Here is a 16,321-nt window from a genome sequence, read left to right as displayed (position 1 = left end):
CCCTGACCCGACACATGACGAGTGACCCCTGACCCGACGCATGACGAGTGACACCTAACCCAACACATGACGAGTGACCCCTGACCCGACGCATGACGAGTGACCCCTAACCCGACACATGACGAGTGACCCCTAACCCGACACATGACGAGTGACCCGACACATGACGAGTGACCCGACACATGACGAGTGACCCCTAACCCGACGCATGACGAGTGACCCCTGACCCGACGCATGACGAGTGACCCCTGACCCGACGCACCCCTGACCCGACGCATGACGAGTGACCCCTGACCCGACGCATGACTAGTGACCCCCGCCCGACGCATGACGAGTGACCCCTGACCCGACGCATGACGAGTGACCCCTGACCCGACGCATGACGAGTGACCCCTGACCCGACGCATGACGAGTGACCCCAACCCGACGCATGACCCCTGACCCGACGCATGACGAGTGACCCCTGACCCGACGCATGACGAGTGACCCCTGACCCGACGCATGACGAGTGACCCCGACCCGACGCATGACGAGTGACCCCTGACCCGACGCATGACGAGTGACCCCTGACCCGACGCATGACGTATTGATGAACGCAGAAGCGCAGAGGATTGAGCAAAACAAAACAACGGTCATTAATTAGAAGTCTAAAAGGAGAATTTGTAAAGAGAAATGTGGGAGGAGCTTGAGTTTGTTGTTTGAACTGTGAGAGGCGTTAAAGTGATTATGGTTTATAAAGTTATAAATATGAGTATTTTTCTTACACAAACGCATGGCTTCACAGCAGAAGGCCTTTATCAGTCCCTCCAGAAAAATGCGATTATGTGATCGCATAATTCAATGCATAATCAGCCAAAGTCTGCATATTTATGCAGGGGCTGCATTTTTTCAAATACGCCGCATAAATTGCCGATTTCCACGCGCAAAATATGTAGGGCTTGCATGATTTCATAATCCCCGCATTTTCGTTGCAAAAAAGTCACATATATCTTAGCAGAAAGTTGAAAAATGTTGCGTTTACTTCACACAAGAGCAGCCATTTCCCCCTGTTGCCATGGGAACGTTATGAAGTGACGTTATTACAATTGTAAGTATATTAGTAGTATGTAAATTTACGTTACAGTAAGAGATTGCACTTTGTGCATTGGAAGCACATATTTTAACAGAAGATGTCTGTTTTGTATAGCTACCTCTGTAAAACAGGAGCACACATTTTATTTTTTTTATTTTTTATTTATTCATTTTTACAGAAGTTGTAGCATATTCCTTTTGTAAAGCTACAGAACTTGTTTGACTCATCAATGTTTTGTAAGTCTGAGCCATGTGTTTATTAAGGTCTGAAATAAAACTTAAATATTCCCAACACTTTCTGTGATGTAGTGTGTTTACTTATCATAGGAAGTAATAAGAAATGACTCTTCACATTAAGGTATAGCCTAGTGAGAACAGGGTGTTGGGGGAATCTTTTTTTCTCTTTTTCATCAAACCGCAATTTTTGCAAGTTCCCGCAATTTCATCGCATAAAATTGCATTTTTTAAGAAAACGTGCCGCATAATCAAGGATTTTTGCCCGCAACAATCACAAAAAAACTTTTTTCTGGAAGGACTGCTTTATTAACACCCTGGAAACGTATGATTACTTTTATGATGGATGGATGCACTTTTTTGGGGCTTAAAAAAATGGTTCCGTTCACTCCCTTTATAAAGCTGGGAAGAGCCAGGATATGTTTTAATAGAAGTCCAATTGTGTTTTTCACTGAAAGAAGTCATATAGACCAAGGATGACTCGAGGGCGAATTATGAGATAATGTTAGTTTTGGGTGAACTAACACTTAGCAAACAGCCACTGTCATGATTGGCTGATGCATAGGAAACCGTATCAACGTCCACTCGCCATTTCACGCATATCATCCATATAAAAGCATCATTTTCAGACAAAGCATTATGAAATCCTTTACTTTGGGTTTGTGATGCAGATTTCTAGGGGGCGAGACTTGAGTATTTCAGGCAAGAAATGCAAAAAAGTCCACGTCTTGTCACAGTTAAGTTTTATTCATTCAACATTTCACATTACAAATATTTAAAAATTATGCATATTGTTATAAATAGTTGGCTGCAAACAATTAAATAACATTAGATTTTTCTTTTTGTTTCACTAGCACTTACAGACCAACTCCTAGAATATGGACATTTTGTATAACATAACTTAATTAGAAAGAAAAATACAAAAATAGGAACTTATAAAGTGAAATGACAATAAAAATTAAGGTGATATCTTAAGTAAAAAAAAAATGCTATTAATAAATACAACAACCTTCCCATACACAGTTAAAAACTATTGAAATTTTGCCATTAAGTAACATCGTTAACAGACAGATATTTAAATATTTATTTTCCTTCAGAAAATGTGAACCATATATTGTGGAGCACAATATAGCAATTAGTAAAAACTAGACACTTTAACATATTAAAAGCTTCACCTCAAAAATATAACAAAAATCTGATCAAAATTATAAAAATTAATTATACATTCCAATTAAAAATATACCAATAAACAGCTAAATACATTGTTGACCTAATAATTACAATGCAATCAATCACAGTAGCTTGAAATAAACAAAATAAGCAAATGAGCACAAAACCTTTAATGTTTTAAAAATAACTTCAATTATTTATATTAGTACAAATAGTTTGATTTCTTTTCTTTTTTACAAACACCAGCATGAAAAGGATTACAATAACAGTAGAAAATGACTGTGAAAAACATATTAACATCTTCTTTAAATGTCGGCAATTAAAAATGGCATTAAAGAATTACATTGCAAAGAGTCTTTATCTGGAAAAAGTTCAAAAAAAGTATTGCACATAACAACTCCAAGTTAACTTGCAACATTTATACCACATTCAAGTCTTAAGTTCCCCTTCCTCCAAACGGGTTTTGATTTACTTCAAACAGACAGGGGATGAAGTTTTCTCAAGTCTTTTCACCAGCGTACTATAGAAGATGCTTTCGTCCTGCACTGCGAATTCATCGTTTTAGAGTTCTGTGTGTGTGTGTGTGTCCTATCGAGACTGGGTTATATCATGGGAAGAAGGGTGCGGGGGGGTGGGGGGGTGGCCTTAAACGAAAGCTTTAGGAACATCTGGTGCACAACCACAACAATTAATTTCAATAGCTACGTTTTTTTTTTTTTTCTTCTTCTCGTCATGCATGCTAAGGATTACAATAGGAACTAGTTGGCAGTTCAAGAATATATATATATATTTTCAACTGTTAAAATACCTAGACATCAAACATCCATTCTTGTGATACGAGGAACCAGATTAGCATTCTCCTTATAATATTATTATTATTATAGTTTATATTCCAGCTATGGAGACAAGGTCATCTTTTAGCCATTTTTGCGCAATATGAACATGAACGACAACGTGTTGTTCTTTACCATGCTGCTGTCAGCTCATTTTCCCAAATCTACTGTATAGGGTTGCCGTTAAAATCTAGTGTACAAGAGCCAAGACCTTAAGCAATGCACTTCTGAACTCTCCTCTGCAGATTTGTCGCGTCAACACAAGTGCGTGCTTTAGTTGTAAAGATTCCTCAGCACTGAAATGTATAAAAAGCATAATTGAAAATAATATATATTAAATTTTTTTAACTCTTAAAATGAAAATTTCCATATATGCACATCTCTCAGTAACAAAAGTACAAAAGCTACCTTTCACAATGTGAAAAATTGAGGTATTGCAAAAAGGAGTTTTTTTTTTCCATTTGTGAAAAATGTGCCTAAAATGACTGTTGAAAAAAAAGTATTTAGAAAAGTAGTGCATAATAAATGTTTATATGTGCATGACAAAATAATTTAGCTAGAAAACACTGTACCAAAAAATCAGCAGGCCATGTATAAAATAATCATCTTTTTCTCTTTTTTTTTTTGAAATTCTTCAAAAAGTGTTTAACTTCGAAAATGTTGGAGCGCCACGGCCAGCGGCTCGAGTGACGGCGCCGAACGGGTCTATCGGGACGCGTTTATCACTAGTGTATCACTAACTCCCTGACTCTTGCGCTTTACGGTTTCCGATCGATTTGAATTCCTCCTTCGTTGGACCTTTGGGAAAGCGGGGTGGTGGGTGGTTCTCACTAGTGTTACTAGGACTTTAACTGCATGCTGATCGATGTCGAGGCCAATCTTTGGTTTGCTGGAGCCCATCTGGTCTTTATACTGATCGGGACGATGACTGGGTTTGGGGGCCGAAAAATCAAATCAAACCAAATCTGCAGGGCGAAAGAAAGGAAACGTCCATGGTGTTCGCTAGCTACTACACAGCCATCTTTGGTTCCCTAATGTCGGAAAAGTAAAAGCTCTTGTGTTGGGGGATGGAGAGATGCATGGACTACCTTCAGTTATGCTTTACACTCAGGCTGAGCGGGTCTTCCTCTCTTCTACGTAGCGTTCACTGCTGTTCTGCTTGTACGTACACCTCTTCTCGGGGCTTCTCGGGGCTTCCGGGGGCTGGGGAAAGGCTTACGAGACACATATTGCGAGTTAAAGAATGAAAACGAAAGGCTTGCCGCTAAAAGCCTGAGAGAACGACGGCAACGAAATCAAGTTCCTTGCGCTGGAACCAGCTTGCAGGCAGACTACTGCAACTTTAACAACATACATTCCCCACTAGGATTGCTGAATCTCCAATTCAAAACAGGAAGTGACAGAGCAGATTTTCTCAATGTGCCGTTTGCTGATGTCATTTCCTTTTCTGTGGTCCTGGGGGGGAAAGGGTGAGAGACGAGCTTAGATTTTTTGTTTTTTTTCTCTTTTCTCTATATATATCCGACTTAAACTAGCAGCTAAGCTTGAGGTATTAGTTTTCTTGCATGTCACAATGGAGATCAAATCCAGACAGCTGTTGTGGAATCAGTTGTTGTCATCAGGAAACATTAAAGATTAGCATGGTCTTAAAGTACAAAGTATAAAATTAAAAATAAAAAAACAGAGCGTTGAGAGAATTCGCTTCTTCTGTTTTCGTATCCCAAGCTTTGGTTAACAACTCAGATCTTAGACCACACATCTGCACGCTCTGGCCGGCGAAGAAACAAGTGCACTCTTCGACGCGCCGCTTCTTTTCGCACCTGCTCCTTTTGCCTTTTCCGTTAAATTAAAATAGGACGTAATACTTCCAAATCGCAATGTTAACAAAAAGCCAATTCTAAAAGTCATGCAGATACTTACTGACAAATTATACTAATACTCAATATATTCACATCTCTGTGCACTCGAAAAATGAAATATAATGGAGTTATAAAAAAATAGAGAGATGGATTAGACATTTTCTTTTTCTTCCTGAATCTTTTTTTTGGATACACATCCATTTTTTTAAATATATTAAATGACAAATTAAAATCATATATTTTTTTGTTTGTCTTTTTTTCTTTTTTTTAAGTTAAACTAAAAAGGAACCAGCAACAGAAAAGTGCATTTATTTCGATGATGATTCTGCGACTCCTCTCTCTCTCTCTCTCTCTCTCTCTTTCTCTCTCTCCCTCTCTCTACCAGCTTCAGTTCCAGCGGAAGGAGATGTGGCGAGGTCGGTCTCCTCCTTCCTTCACCAGGGGCTTGTGAAACTCGCGGCCGGCGCGCGAGTGGATGGCCGCCCAGCAGTATTCACAGTAATACTGGAGACAGGTCACGTTAGCGCAGAAGAACGGAGCGAACTTTCCTCCGCAGCGAGTCCCCTGACACTCATCACACAGCTGGTCATCCAAGACGTATGGCTTCACTTCCACCTGGACCGAGACACATCAGCAGACGGTTACACACACGTGTGCCATTCAAATCTACCGCTAGCAACTTGTGTATTGTTTTATTCAAATATTTGCTTTTTTTTGCATTCTGACATTATTTTCATGATAATTCCATTCTAGTAGTTTGTAATCCCCATTATTCTTAAAATTAACTGTCACTACAGCAAAAATTGTTATATTGTTAAAAATAATTAAAGGACTTTTTAACCTAATTTTTTTTTTGTATGTGTATGCTGGCATTCTTAAATGTGTTTTGCTCGTTTAATCTGTTCTGCAAATGATTATTCAATTTTCTTTTTTGTTTTTTTGTGATAAATGGTAAAAACTAAAATAAAAAATAGGCAGTACAATAACACAACGTATAAATACCATCAACTGAAATTAAAACTAATACCATTAAAAAACCTTTTCGATGCTTGTAATAAAAATAGATTTTTTTTTTTTTTTGAGGTAGTTTCTCATTTTCATTTAGTTTAACTTAATGTACTTAAATTTCTAAAACAAAAATACAAATAAGTCTATACAGACATAAAAAATATGTAAAAATGACAAAAACAATAAAATTACAATGATCTCAATGATACTAAAATAACACTGACCACAAACGCAAAACTGATAAATTGTAATGAGAATAACGGGAAACCACTGACATTAATTTTTTTTTTTTTTTTTAAATGCACCTTAAACCTTAAAAAATTACATTTAAAAATGCAAAATATATTTGCTCTTGTGTCTTGAAATATGACGTTTTATTCAGGTTTCATTGGATTTTATCATCCTGAACATTTCAGTCTCAAAATCCCATCTTTCCTATTTTTAAGTCCTGCATTATAGAAATTAGGGCTGGGTTAAAAATATCGATTTCACGATTTTAATCGATTTCGATTCTTAAATCTCAAGAATCGACCTTTTAGTCTATGATGTTTTCAGTTGATGACTGAACAAAACTTATTCATCGCACATCCCCCATCCAATGAATCGCAATAATCTTTGTGCTTTATTAAGTCTGATGTAAAACAAAGTCTCAACTTTCTGTCTATTTCATTACGAAACTCAAACTTGTAAACAATTTCGTTTACCTCAGAAAAACCATTCAGAACTCATTCAGAGGAGCATTTTAATAAATATATGCACTTTATTGCATATTTATTGAATTTCTACTTTACCTATTCTTCAATATGTAATGTATTTTTTTAATAAATCTGTCATGTTTTTATGACGGAAACAAATGTGTCATAAAAAAATATTATAATAATATTATTATTATTATTAATATAAAAAAAAATTGCAAGTAGCCTACAAATCAGTTAATTGTAACCTTTATTATTATAGTGATGTACCAACTGGCGTTCCCTGAATAGATTACAGCATTAGTTGAGAGATATGTTTTGTATTGAGGAATTTTGCCATGTACTGTACATGATCGAAATGAAAGCTTGCGAATCAAAAACGAATCGAATCATGAAATTTGTGTCAAGGCCCAGCCCTAAAAGGAATGCATTTAAATTTCAACTAAAACCTGTTAATAAGCCAAAAATATTGAAATGTCTTAATTAGGCTTAGAGTTTGAGTGTTTGTGAGGCTCGCTGGATCAATGCCAGGTCATGGAAGGGGAGTGTGCATGTGTGTGTTGTGTGGAAGTCAGCACTGACCCGTTTATCAATTTCCCCATGCTGCAGTTGTACGAAACGAGCACTGATAGCAGCGATGTAGCTCTGCTGATTAGAGAAGGCCACCCGCCCCGCTCCCTTCGGGTACTTCAGCTCGGGGTCTGTGTCGATGCCTGCGTAACACACGCCACCATACAGCCTGTCCATGATCATCGCCAGCTCCACTGCCACAGACACAAACGTTCAAGATAAAACAAACATACTCAAATACAACCACAACTCCCCAGGAAGTTTAGCAGTTTTGGGGAAGCTACTTTACAAGTGTGCATACTAGCTACATACTACTACCAAGCAGTTAAAAGAGAGTTTAGCTACACTACAACTGTTCTTTTGAATATTACAAAAAATATTATGGTTTACACAAAAATATTAACTGTTTTCAATATTGATAATAATTCAGAAATGTTTCTTGAGCAGCAAATCATCATATCAGAATGATTTCTGAAGGATCATGTGACACTGAAGACTGGAGTAATGATGCTGAAAATTCAGCTTTGATCACTTTTTTTTATGTATTAAAGGTAAATTTATAAACAGTTATTTTAAATTTGAATAATATTACACAATAATACTTTTTTTTAATCAATTTTCAATAATAATTTTCCCAGTATAATGTTAATGTAAAGCAAACATGTGCTTTGCTTACAGCGTTGATTAGTAAACAAAGTGTTTCTACACCAGTGGTGAGTTTCCTGATAAAGTACGTTAAAGAGATCTTGCAAACAAGGAAGATCCCACCCTCTGCGATAACCAGTTTTTTGGGTCAATATTTACAGGTATAGCTCATGTTAAAAAAAGCACATATTTTCAAAGGTAAATAATGTTGAGGGAGCCACTAAAACAGTCACCGAATTCAATTCTAGGGGAGCTGGATTGGTTCATCCTGGCACAAATTAAATCAAACCGAGCGTACGAGTGATTATGTATTTAATGTCACACAGAAAGAAGCCGCCGCCTCACACCTGCACGCAGTGGACGTGGCACTCCACCCACAAATATGGTCTTCCTCGGGTCTAGAGGCTGGGATCCATCCATCACAAAGTCACTGTCATTGAGATTCCACGGGCGAATCTGGACCTGTTACAAAACAATACATTGAAAAAATATGTTCAAATCCACTGAGAAACGAACCTCAACTTTTATGAGGACAAATAAGGGCAGTCTAATGCCTGGTTTAAAAGTGCATCCTCACAGGTTTGTCTTTAATGGTGGGGCTGGAAACACATAGGTAGAGTTTTCCGTCCTCCTCGATGCAGGCGTCAATAAGGGCTTGAACTGAGCTCTCATCTTGAAACAAGAGGAATGCGTAACCTTTGGGGAAACACATTTTAGAGTTAGAAAGCTGCAGGAAAGGCAGAACTACTACATCTGGCATTAAAAGAATAAATAAAAAAGGATATGATACCAAAACAACTTGTTCAAAAATCTAAATTGTGACATCAATCACTCACCCTCATGTCGTTCCCAACGCATAAGACATTAATCTTTGAAACACACATTAAGATTGTTTTAATGTGAAATATCTGTCCTTGTATTGAAAGTCCATTACACCAAAACTTTTTATTGTAAAAAATAATCCATATGAGTCAAGCGGTTTAATCCAAGTCTTCTGAAGAGACGGGATTGTTTTATGTGTTGAACAGATTTATTCACATATAATTCATATATTCACTGTCGCACTATGGATTGCATTTACAAGTGGAATGGACGATTAGTGCAGGGACAGAAACCTCGCAGGCTTCCTTAAAAATTATGGCTGGGTAAAAAAAAAAAGAAAAATTCTCATTTTGAAGAACCGATTTCAATTCTAAAATCCCAAGAATCGATCTTTCAGTTTATGTTTTCAGTTGATGAAATAAGCTTTGCATCACTCCTCCCATCCAACAAATCGCAATAAGCTTTGTTACTTCTGATATGAAACAATATCTCAGATTTCAAATTCTGTCAATTTTATTACAAAATTCAAACAATAAATACAGGTTTGGCGCTCTTAAATGTTACAGATCACTGTTGCACCTCAGTTTGAGAGAAGCGGCACGTGAACCGATCATCTCTTCGGCTTTACTACTAGTTACAGCATGAAATAAACATGAATGAACATCAGAAGTATGTTGAAAGATGCAGAACAACTGGCCAAAACCCATATCATGTCTCATGTAATCGCTCAATCAGGGTCTCAAACGCAGAAAGACGTCAATAAAACAGCTTAACAATGTCACGTAATGTCACATTTACCTCAGAAAAGCCATTCAATGTCCAAAAACTCAAGAAAAATGAACTTAGAGAGGAGCATTTTGATAAATATATGCACTATATTGCATATTCATTGTACTTTTAATATTAAATGTGTTTGACTAAATCCTTCATGTTTTTATGACATCCACCATTTAAATGTTTTTAAAACATTTAAGAAACTATTATGTCATTAAAAATGTTATTATTATAAAAAAAACGTCCTTGTGTGTAATTTAAATGGAAGTAGCGTACAAATCAGTTAATTGTAACCTTTAATATTATAGTGATGTACCAACTGGGGTTCCCTTTATAGATTACAGCATTAGTTGAGAGAGATTTTTTTTTTACCTTGAGGAAATTTGCCATGTACTGTACCTTATAAGATCCCATCGAATTGAAATCGAATCGTGAAGTTTGTGTCAATGCCAAGCCCTATTAAAAATATCTTTACTTGTGTTTCAAACGAAAGTCTAACGACATTAGGGTGAGTAACTGATGACAAGAATTTTCCTTTTTGAGTGAACTATCCCTTTAATAAGTGCCAAAGTGCGGTCATGTGATCAATCCTGCAGAACTAAAACATCGGTTACTATTAATGACTGTTTCACCAAAGCCTTTAAAAGGGTCCCATCTCTCCCAGTGCCAAACCCTCAGCTCACCTTTCGGGGGGAAGTACGACTTGCTCTCTGCTTTGTGAGGCCAGTCCACAAACAGGTGCCCAAAGCGGCGAAAACTAGCGGTTATCTCATCTGGAAAAGATAATATAGCAGATAAGAGCACGCAGCTTTTCGTGGAAAGAGTTCCAAAGCTAACAAAGAACCTTGAAACCTGTTTTTGTTTTCATAAGCATGAGAGTAGAGGTCACCCGAAACACGTGCGATACCTTCGTCGATGTCAGGAGGGAGGCCACCCACGAAGACCTTGCGAGAGTAGCGCTCGACCCGCTCTCCGTTCTGGTGAGGGAAGCAGTGTGGGGAACCCAGGCCAGGCAGGCTCTGATCCGCTCGCTCCTCGTCTGGGAAGCCATCTTCCATCGGGAACAGGGACGAGTGTCCTGAAGAGAGAGAGAGAGAGAGAGAGAGAGAGAGAGAGAGAGCAGGAACTATTATCTGTGTTACAATATCTGTGCACCACACAGGAAAATTAATTCCACTGACGGATTATTCGGAGCCCAAGAAACACTAAGACAGACAATTGCATCATCTTGGTCGTGCAATTTTGAAAAGCGTAGGGATTTCTGAGTTATGGCTCCAATCTATATATCAGTCCAATGATAATGCAGGTCATTTTCTGCACAGAGAGTTGTGTTAAAGGATGGATGTGTGTACACTAGCGTTCAAATGTTTGGAGTTGGTAAGATTTTTCATGTTTTCCAAGGATGTATTTTTTTAATAAAAAAACAGTAAAAACAGTGATATTGTGAAACTTCTCTATTTCCATATGAACTTTTTAATGAAATGTATTCCTGCAATGGCAAAGCTGAATTTTCAGCAAGCATTACTCCAGTCTTCAGTGTCATGATTTTGTGCTCAAATCATTCAATATAATTCAATGTTGAACAGAGTTCGTTTTGTTTTTTTCAGGATTCTTTGATGAATTGAAAGTCCAAAAGAACAGCACTTATTTGAAAAAAGCAATATTTTATAACATTATAAATGTCTTTACAGACTTTATCTAATTTAATGAATCCTTGCTACATGAAAGTATTCATTTCTTTTAAAAATCTTACTGACCCCAAATTTTGAACGGAATTAAATCAAATCAGATTAACATTTCAAGTTAATGTACTTTATACTATATCAGTTATGAACAAACTAGATTCCTGAACAGAAAACAAATGCATCCTTGAAACATTTGTGCAAATGTTTGTTTGCCAAATTTATACTAAAATAATAAGCTGTGCATTACAGATTTAGGTACTCTGCATTGTAGAAATGCATTTCTACAATTAAGAGAATATTTGGTCAAAATCTGTTGATGTAAGTGTGAATGGCCAGCGCATGTTCATGCACTAAAGCTTCAGGGTCACTCCGTGTCAAATCAACCAAATTTCAGAAACTTCCCCAGATAAAATTCTAGATTTTGATAGTATTTTTTTCTGAAGAAAGACAAACATAAATGGTAATCAAAGCCAAAATATTAAATGTCATGAATGTATATTGACTGAGTAATCCAATATTTTGTAGAGGGGGTCAAAATGACAATTTTCACCTGAGATTTGGATCCGAATTCCAGGGCGGTAAGAATGACTTTATAAAGATGGCAGCATCATTATTTTATTTTTACACAGAGATTGGTAGGTCTATTAGTGAAATCTGTTGACTTTAACAATCTCTGTTGCATTATATGCCAACGGTGACCTTTCAAAAATGGGGAACAGCACTTTTTTTGCCCCAAGTTTGCATGCAACTCAAAAAGTTTTTAAAGATATCTTAATATCCTTTTAGATTTAGGTTTTTAACAAACATTTCTCTTAGTATCTTAATTTTAAATGCCCTATAAAGTTCAATCCCAGAGATATGGAGATCTTAACGCAGTTCCATGAGTAAATTGGTAAATTTAAAAACCAAATGTGCGTCACTTTCCATACAGCTGATACTTCTTTCTTTTAAAGAGGAATTTCTAAACTACAAATAATGTTGAACCTAGAAATGCATCTTGTTTTTATTTCTGTCAACACAATTGCATAGAATATACCTGTCTGAGTGCCATAAAAAAATGATCTATCTAAAATGAAGTATTTTTTATCCGGGGACCTCTGGTTGAGTGGACACAGAATGAGGATGTAGTATTAGTTCACTGGCTCAAGCCACTCCAGCAGATTTCCTCCTGACGTGACACAACAGCGGCCTGAGCTGCTTTACAAGACTTATGTAAGGGACTTAGTCACAACTGTGGCCTGGATGGGAGTGTGTTGGTTGTACAGAACACAGAAAAGCCAATCAAATTTACTCTTCACCAAAAATAAAAATAAAAATCTTCTGAGTACAGCAGGAAAGAGGCACACAATCGATACACAAATGGAAATGAAGGTTGCAAGTGTTCATGCAAACAATTAACAACGCCCCAAAACATGTCATGCAGATGCTGGATTATTCCACCGATAATTAAGATAGTTTCAAAGTCCTTTTCATTTTGCTCATTTTGGATTTGTTAAAAGTTTTCTTTACCTCGTCGCCTCCCATAATTCCTTGCTGCATGTAAAATAAAATGATCACACGTGAAGTAACACATCCCCAATCAAAAAGTGAACTTTCTGACTAAACCAGAAAAATGAACAGTGGAACTATGCTTTTTATACCAAACCTGACTGAATCAATTTCACGTTTTAAACTAATGTGTTGAAAAGTATGTGCCAGTTTAGATCAGTCAGCCGACTAATCTGGATGATTATGATCAAAATCTTGCAAAATTTACACAGTTTGTTGGCCAAGTGCTCAAACAAGACTCAAACTAAACTGTCTAGATCGTCTTGGCTCAGTGACTCAGAAGACTGGCTGCATGTATATTTTTAAGGAAGCACTTCAGCCTATCTCCTGCCGATAACCAAATGACTATTCACCAGAGACACAACTTAGTGAGTATTGGCACGTTTATTAGCATTTCTGATTTAAACTTCAGTAGGAAGTAATACTCAAGCGAAACGGTTCAAACAATCCACAAATGTTGATAGAAATCTCTGCATGGCATTTCATATTATTGTAAAATTATATTGTAGGCTAGATACTGACATTTATTGCTACTTAATATATTATATTGGTGCATATAAATGTAATATTTAAATAATATGATACTTCAGTTTCATTAAGAGAAAAAAAGTGGTAAAACATGTCTTGACTATTTGCATGTATACTATATTTTATCAGCATTTTACTTTTTGCATTTAACAATTTAAATTTACTTAGCCTAGTTGAAATGATGGTATCTCATATTAAAATAAAGATATCATGTTCATAAATCCAAAAAACAGGCTTGATTGAGATTTTAGCACAACCATACAAGATAATACAGGCTTATATGATGATATATATATATATATATACTAATATCATTCATTTGTCTTAATTGGGGTGAAACTGGCAAACTATAAATATTTGCATTACCTCATGTCTCAAATGAAATGCTACAGTCCTATCAGCAAATCAAATGACCAGTGAACTAGTAAGACAAAGTGCTCCAAACTAAACCTATTTTAGTGCTTCCTTGACAGAAACATGCAGACTATTTTAACAACAGCATGTTGGGTCCCTTCAGCTTGAGCCACAAGCACACTAAACCAATATAATACATGTACATACCATTTATGGGCAAGGGGCTGTCTCCTCCGGGATGGGTGAATCCGAGGCGACCTTCGAGAGAGGAGGGTATAGATCAGCCGCATGTTTGAAATGACACGGCACGTTTGGATTAATACACATGAGAGTAACAGGTCTCTAGTTTCACACTTGAATGTACGTTATTTGTCACTTGGTAAAGGTGGCTGTTCAGAAGCAAAAACAAGTTAAATGTCACCTAAACAAAGTTCCCTTACAGCTGATCCAACCACACAATTGGACTTTGTGTTATACTCATACCATAACTAATAATATTTTTCTTCACATTTTAAATGCTTAAAATTTAGTTTGCACAACAAAACTGAATTACACACCGTCATAAAAACAACCGCCCAGTAATTAGACTGATGCAAGTCTCATTAATCTACAATCCACATTACAGATGTTATACAAAAGAAAAATTAAAAAAGTTTCTTGGATTCAGAAGTTGAAATTGTTTCAGAAAATTCTGATGTCAGAGAAGAACAACATATTTAGGTGGCAACGCTGTGTTGAAACAACACCAGTGTTTAAAGTAACACCCCTAACCGTAAAAATGACACAAAAAAATATGATTCAAACAACTTTACAGTAATCCAAGTTTTGACAAAAATAGGAAGGCTTGTGAACCCACCCAAACCCTCAAATAAAAACACTCCGGCTTGACCCAGATTTGCACAACTCAAGTGATTGGCCTATTTCAATGTCAAAACAGCAAACCTTGCCGAAAAACCTCGGGTTTGCAGGTGTGTATGTGGTTCAGTGAGCGACTGATTCATACGCAAACTTACAAGCAGGGTTGAGGTTGGGTACTAACTCACCGACATGGTTCACAAGACTCATCTGAACGTGAAGAGTTCACCATGTTGAAGGTGCACATCCCTAAAAATGCTATTCTACTCCTCACAGGAATAACTGATGGAAACAGTCATCAGAAGGTGTGTTTATAAGCTTTCGGGTGTTACAATTCATCATCCTAAGTGACTTTTTTTCTTTTTTGGTATGACCGTTCACTACAAGTCAGAACGTATTCCGGGTGTCTCACAATTCTCTCCCGGATCGAGATCACTTTCATTCTCATGCCGAACCGCCTCTTGCAGAAGAATGAGAGGAAACATCACGGTTTGCGTCTCTCAGTGGTGTTAACATGGCTCTGGCCGCCCCCTCCTCCTGTTGTTCACTGCGAGAGCAGTCTGGTGGACAGGGCCAGCACACCATTTTGTTGCTTTAGCAAGAACAGAGAGCTCTTTTACAAGCACAGGACAATGCTGGAAGCCATTCAAAGCAACTTGTACACTGGACTACTTCTGTTCCCCGTCTCTTGTTTGTCATCTCTGCCACACTGGGCTGGTGTCTGCGGGGTCACTCTTCTGGGTCTGAGGGGGCAGTTACGCTCTTCTAGAGAGACGCTGACCCTGAGGCTTGTACTCATTTGGTTATTAAATTACAATTTATGAGAGAGAGAGCCGTTTTGATTCAAGAAACCATCCAACAGAGATTTCATTGTGTGTGTTTTTAAAAATCCACAGTTAGGGTGACCACCCGTTGTCCCGCACAGCATTTTCACTGTTCTTTTGCTTTTTTAAGAAAGCATTTTATTTATTATTTTTGCGGCGTAGTTTTTCGCCTATATATAACAGCGCTTTGTCAGAAGTACAAATACAACAGCCGTTTTTTAAATCCTATCCAATGGTTGAAAAGAAAGGAGTAAACACGGTCACTAGTAGGTTGTGACGGCTGTCAATCAAAATGTGGAGCGGTGATTCGTTCCATGTGTTCCCCGTCAGAAAACAAATGGATAATTCGGTGCATTAAAATTTTAATTTAACAGAATTGATCAACTTGTTGCCTGCTCTGGTTGTTTTAATTCACATCCTTTCTAAAAATATGAATGTTTTTGGTTCAATATATTCTTAATATAGAAGACTGTGAATTAACTAATTTCATGTTGTTTTATATTGTATTTGTTCATTGTTTATTTTGAAGGTCAGAACGGTTTCAAAAATAGTTATCTGCATGATGCCACTGCCTTTGGGCTCAGTGATGTTGAATTTAAAGGACATGTAAAATAAAGACGTGATGTTACATTGTGATGTGATGGTGTTTTCTGAAAGGGACTAAAGAACTTTTATCAGCTGAAAGGCAGAATATAAATGTTTTAATTAAGTTAGATAGACATTATATAACAGTTTCAGGTTGTTTTAGTGCTGGTCCCACATTGTCCCACACAAACTTATAATCGTCCCACATTTGGTTTGTTTGATGGTGGTCACCCTATCCTCAGTGTGTTAACTGCTTTTGGG

General features: G+C 37.1%; 1 protein-coding gene across 2 annotated transcripts in view; it reads right to left on the bottom strand.

Moving 5' to 3' along the window:
- Window positions 1–4,750: 4,750 nt before the first annotated feature.
- The window catches only part of cpeb4b (cytoplasmic polyadenylation element binding protein 4b), a 30,741-nt gene continuing 19,170 nt past the window's right edge, over window positions 4,751–16,321 (bottom strand). Inside the window, exons 4-11 of one of the 2 annotated variants that reach the window (XM_084137530.1) lie at window positions 14,004–14,054; window positions 12,876–12,899; window positions 10,589–10,759; window positions 10,365–10,454; window positions 8,663–8,781; window positions 8,433–8,547; window positions 7,453–7,634; window positions 4,751–5,782 (exon numbers count right to left, since the gene is read on the bottom strand). In XM_084137530.1, the coding sequence (XP_083993656.1) occupies window positions 5,555–5,782; window positions 7,453–7,634; window positions 8,433–8,547; window positions 8,663–8,781; window positions 10,365–10,454; window positions 10,589–10,759; window positions 12,876–12,899; window positions 14,004–14,054 (980 nt within the window). In that variant the 3' untranslated portion in view covers window positions 4,751–5,554. The remainder of the gene's footprint in view (window positions 5,783–7,452; window positions 7,635–8,432; window positions 8,548–8,662; window positions 8,782–10,364; window positions 10,455–10,588; window positions 10,760–12,875; window positions 12,900–14,003; window positions 14,055–16,321) is intronic. The other variant, XM_084137531.1, reaches the window with a different exon arrangement.

The sequence above is a fragment of the Abramis brama genome, assembly GCF_963993115.1.
Source record: "Abramis brama genome assembly, chromosome: 15".
Taxonomy (NCBI): domain Eukaryota; kingdom Metazoa; phylum Chordata; class Actinopteri; order Cypriniformes; family Leuciscidae; genus Abramis; species Abramis brama.
The sequence above is the reverse complement of the archived record's forward strand: the minus strand, read 5'-3'. Positions and strand labels throughout refer to the sequence as shown.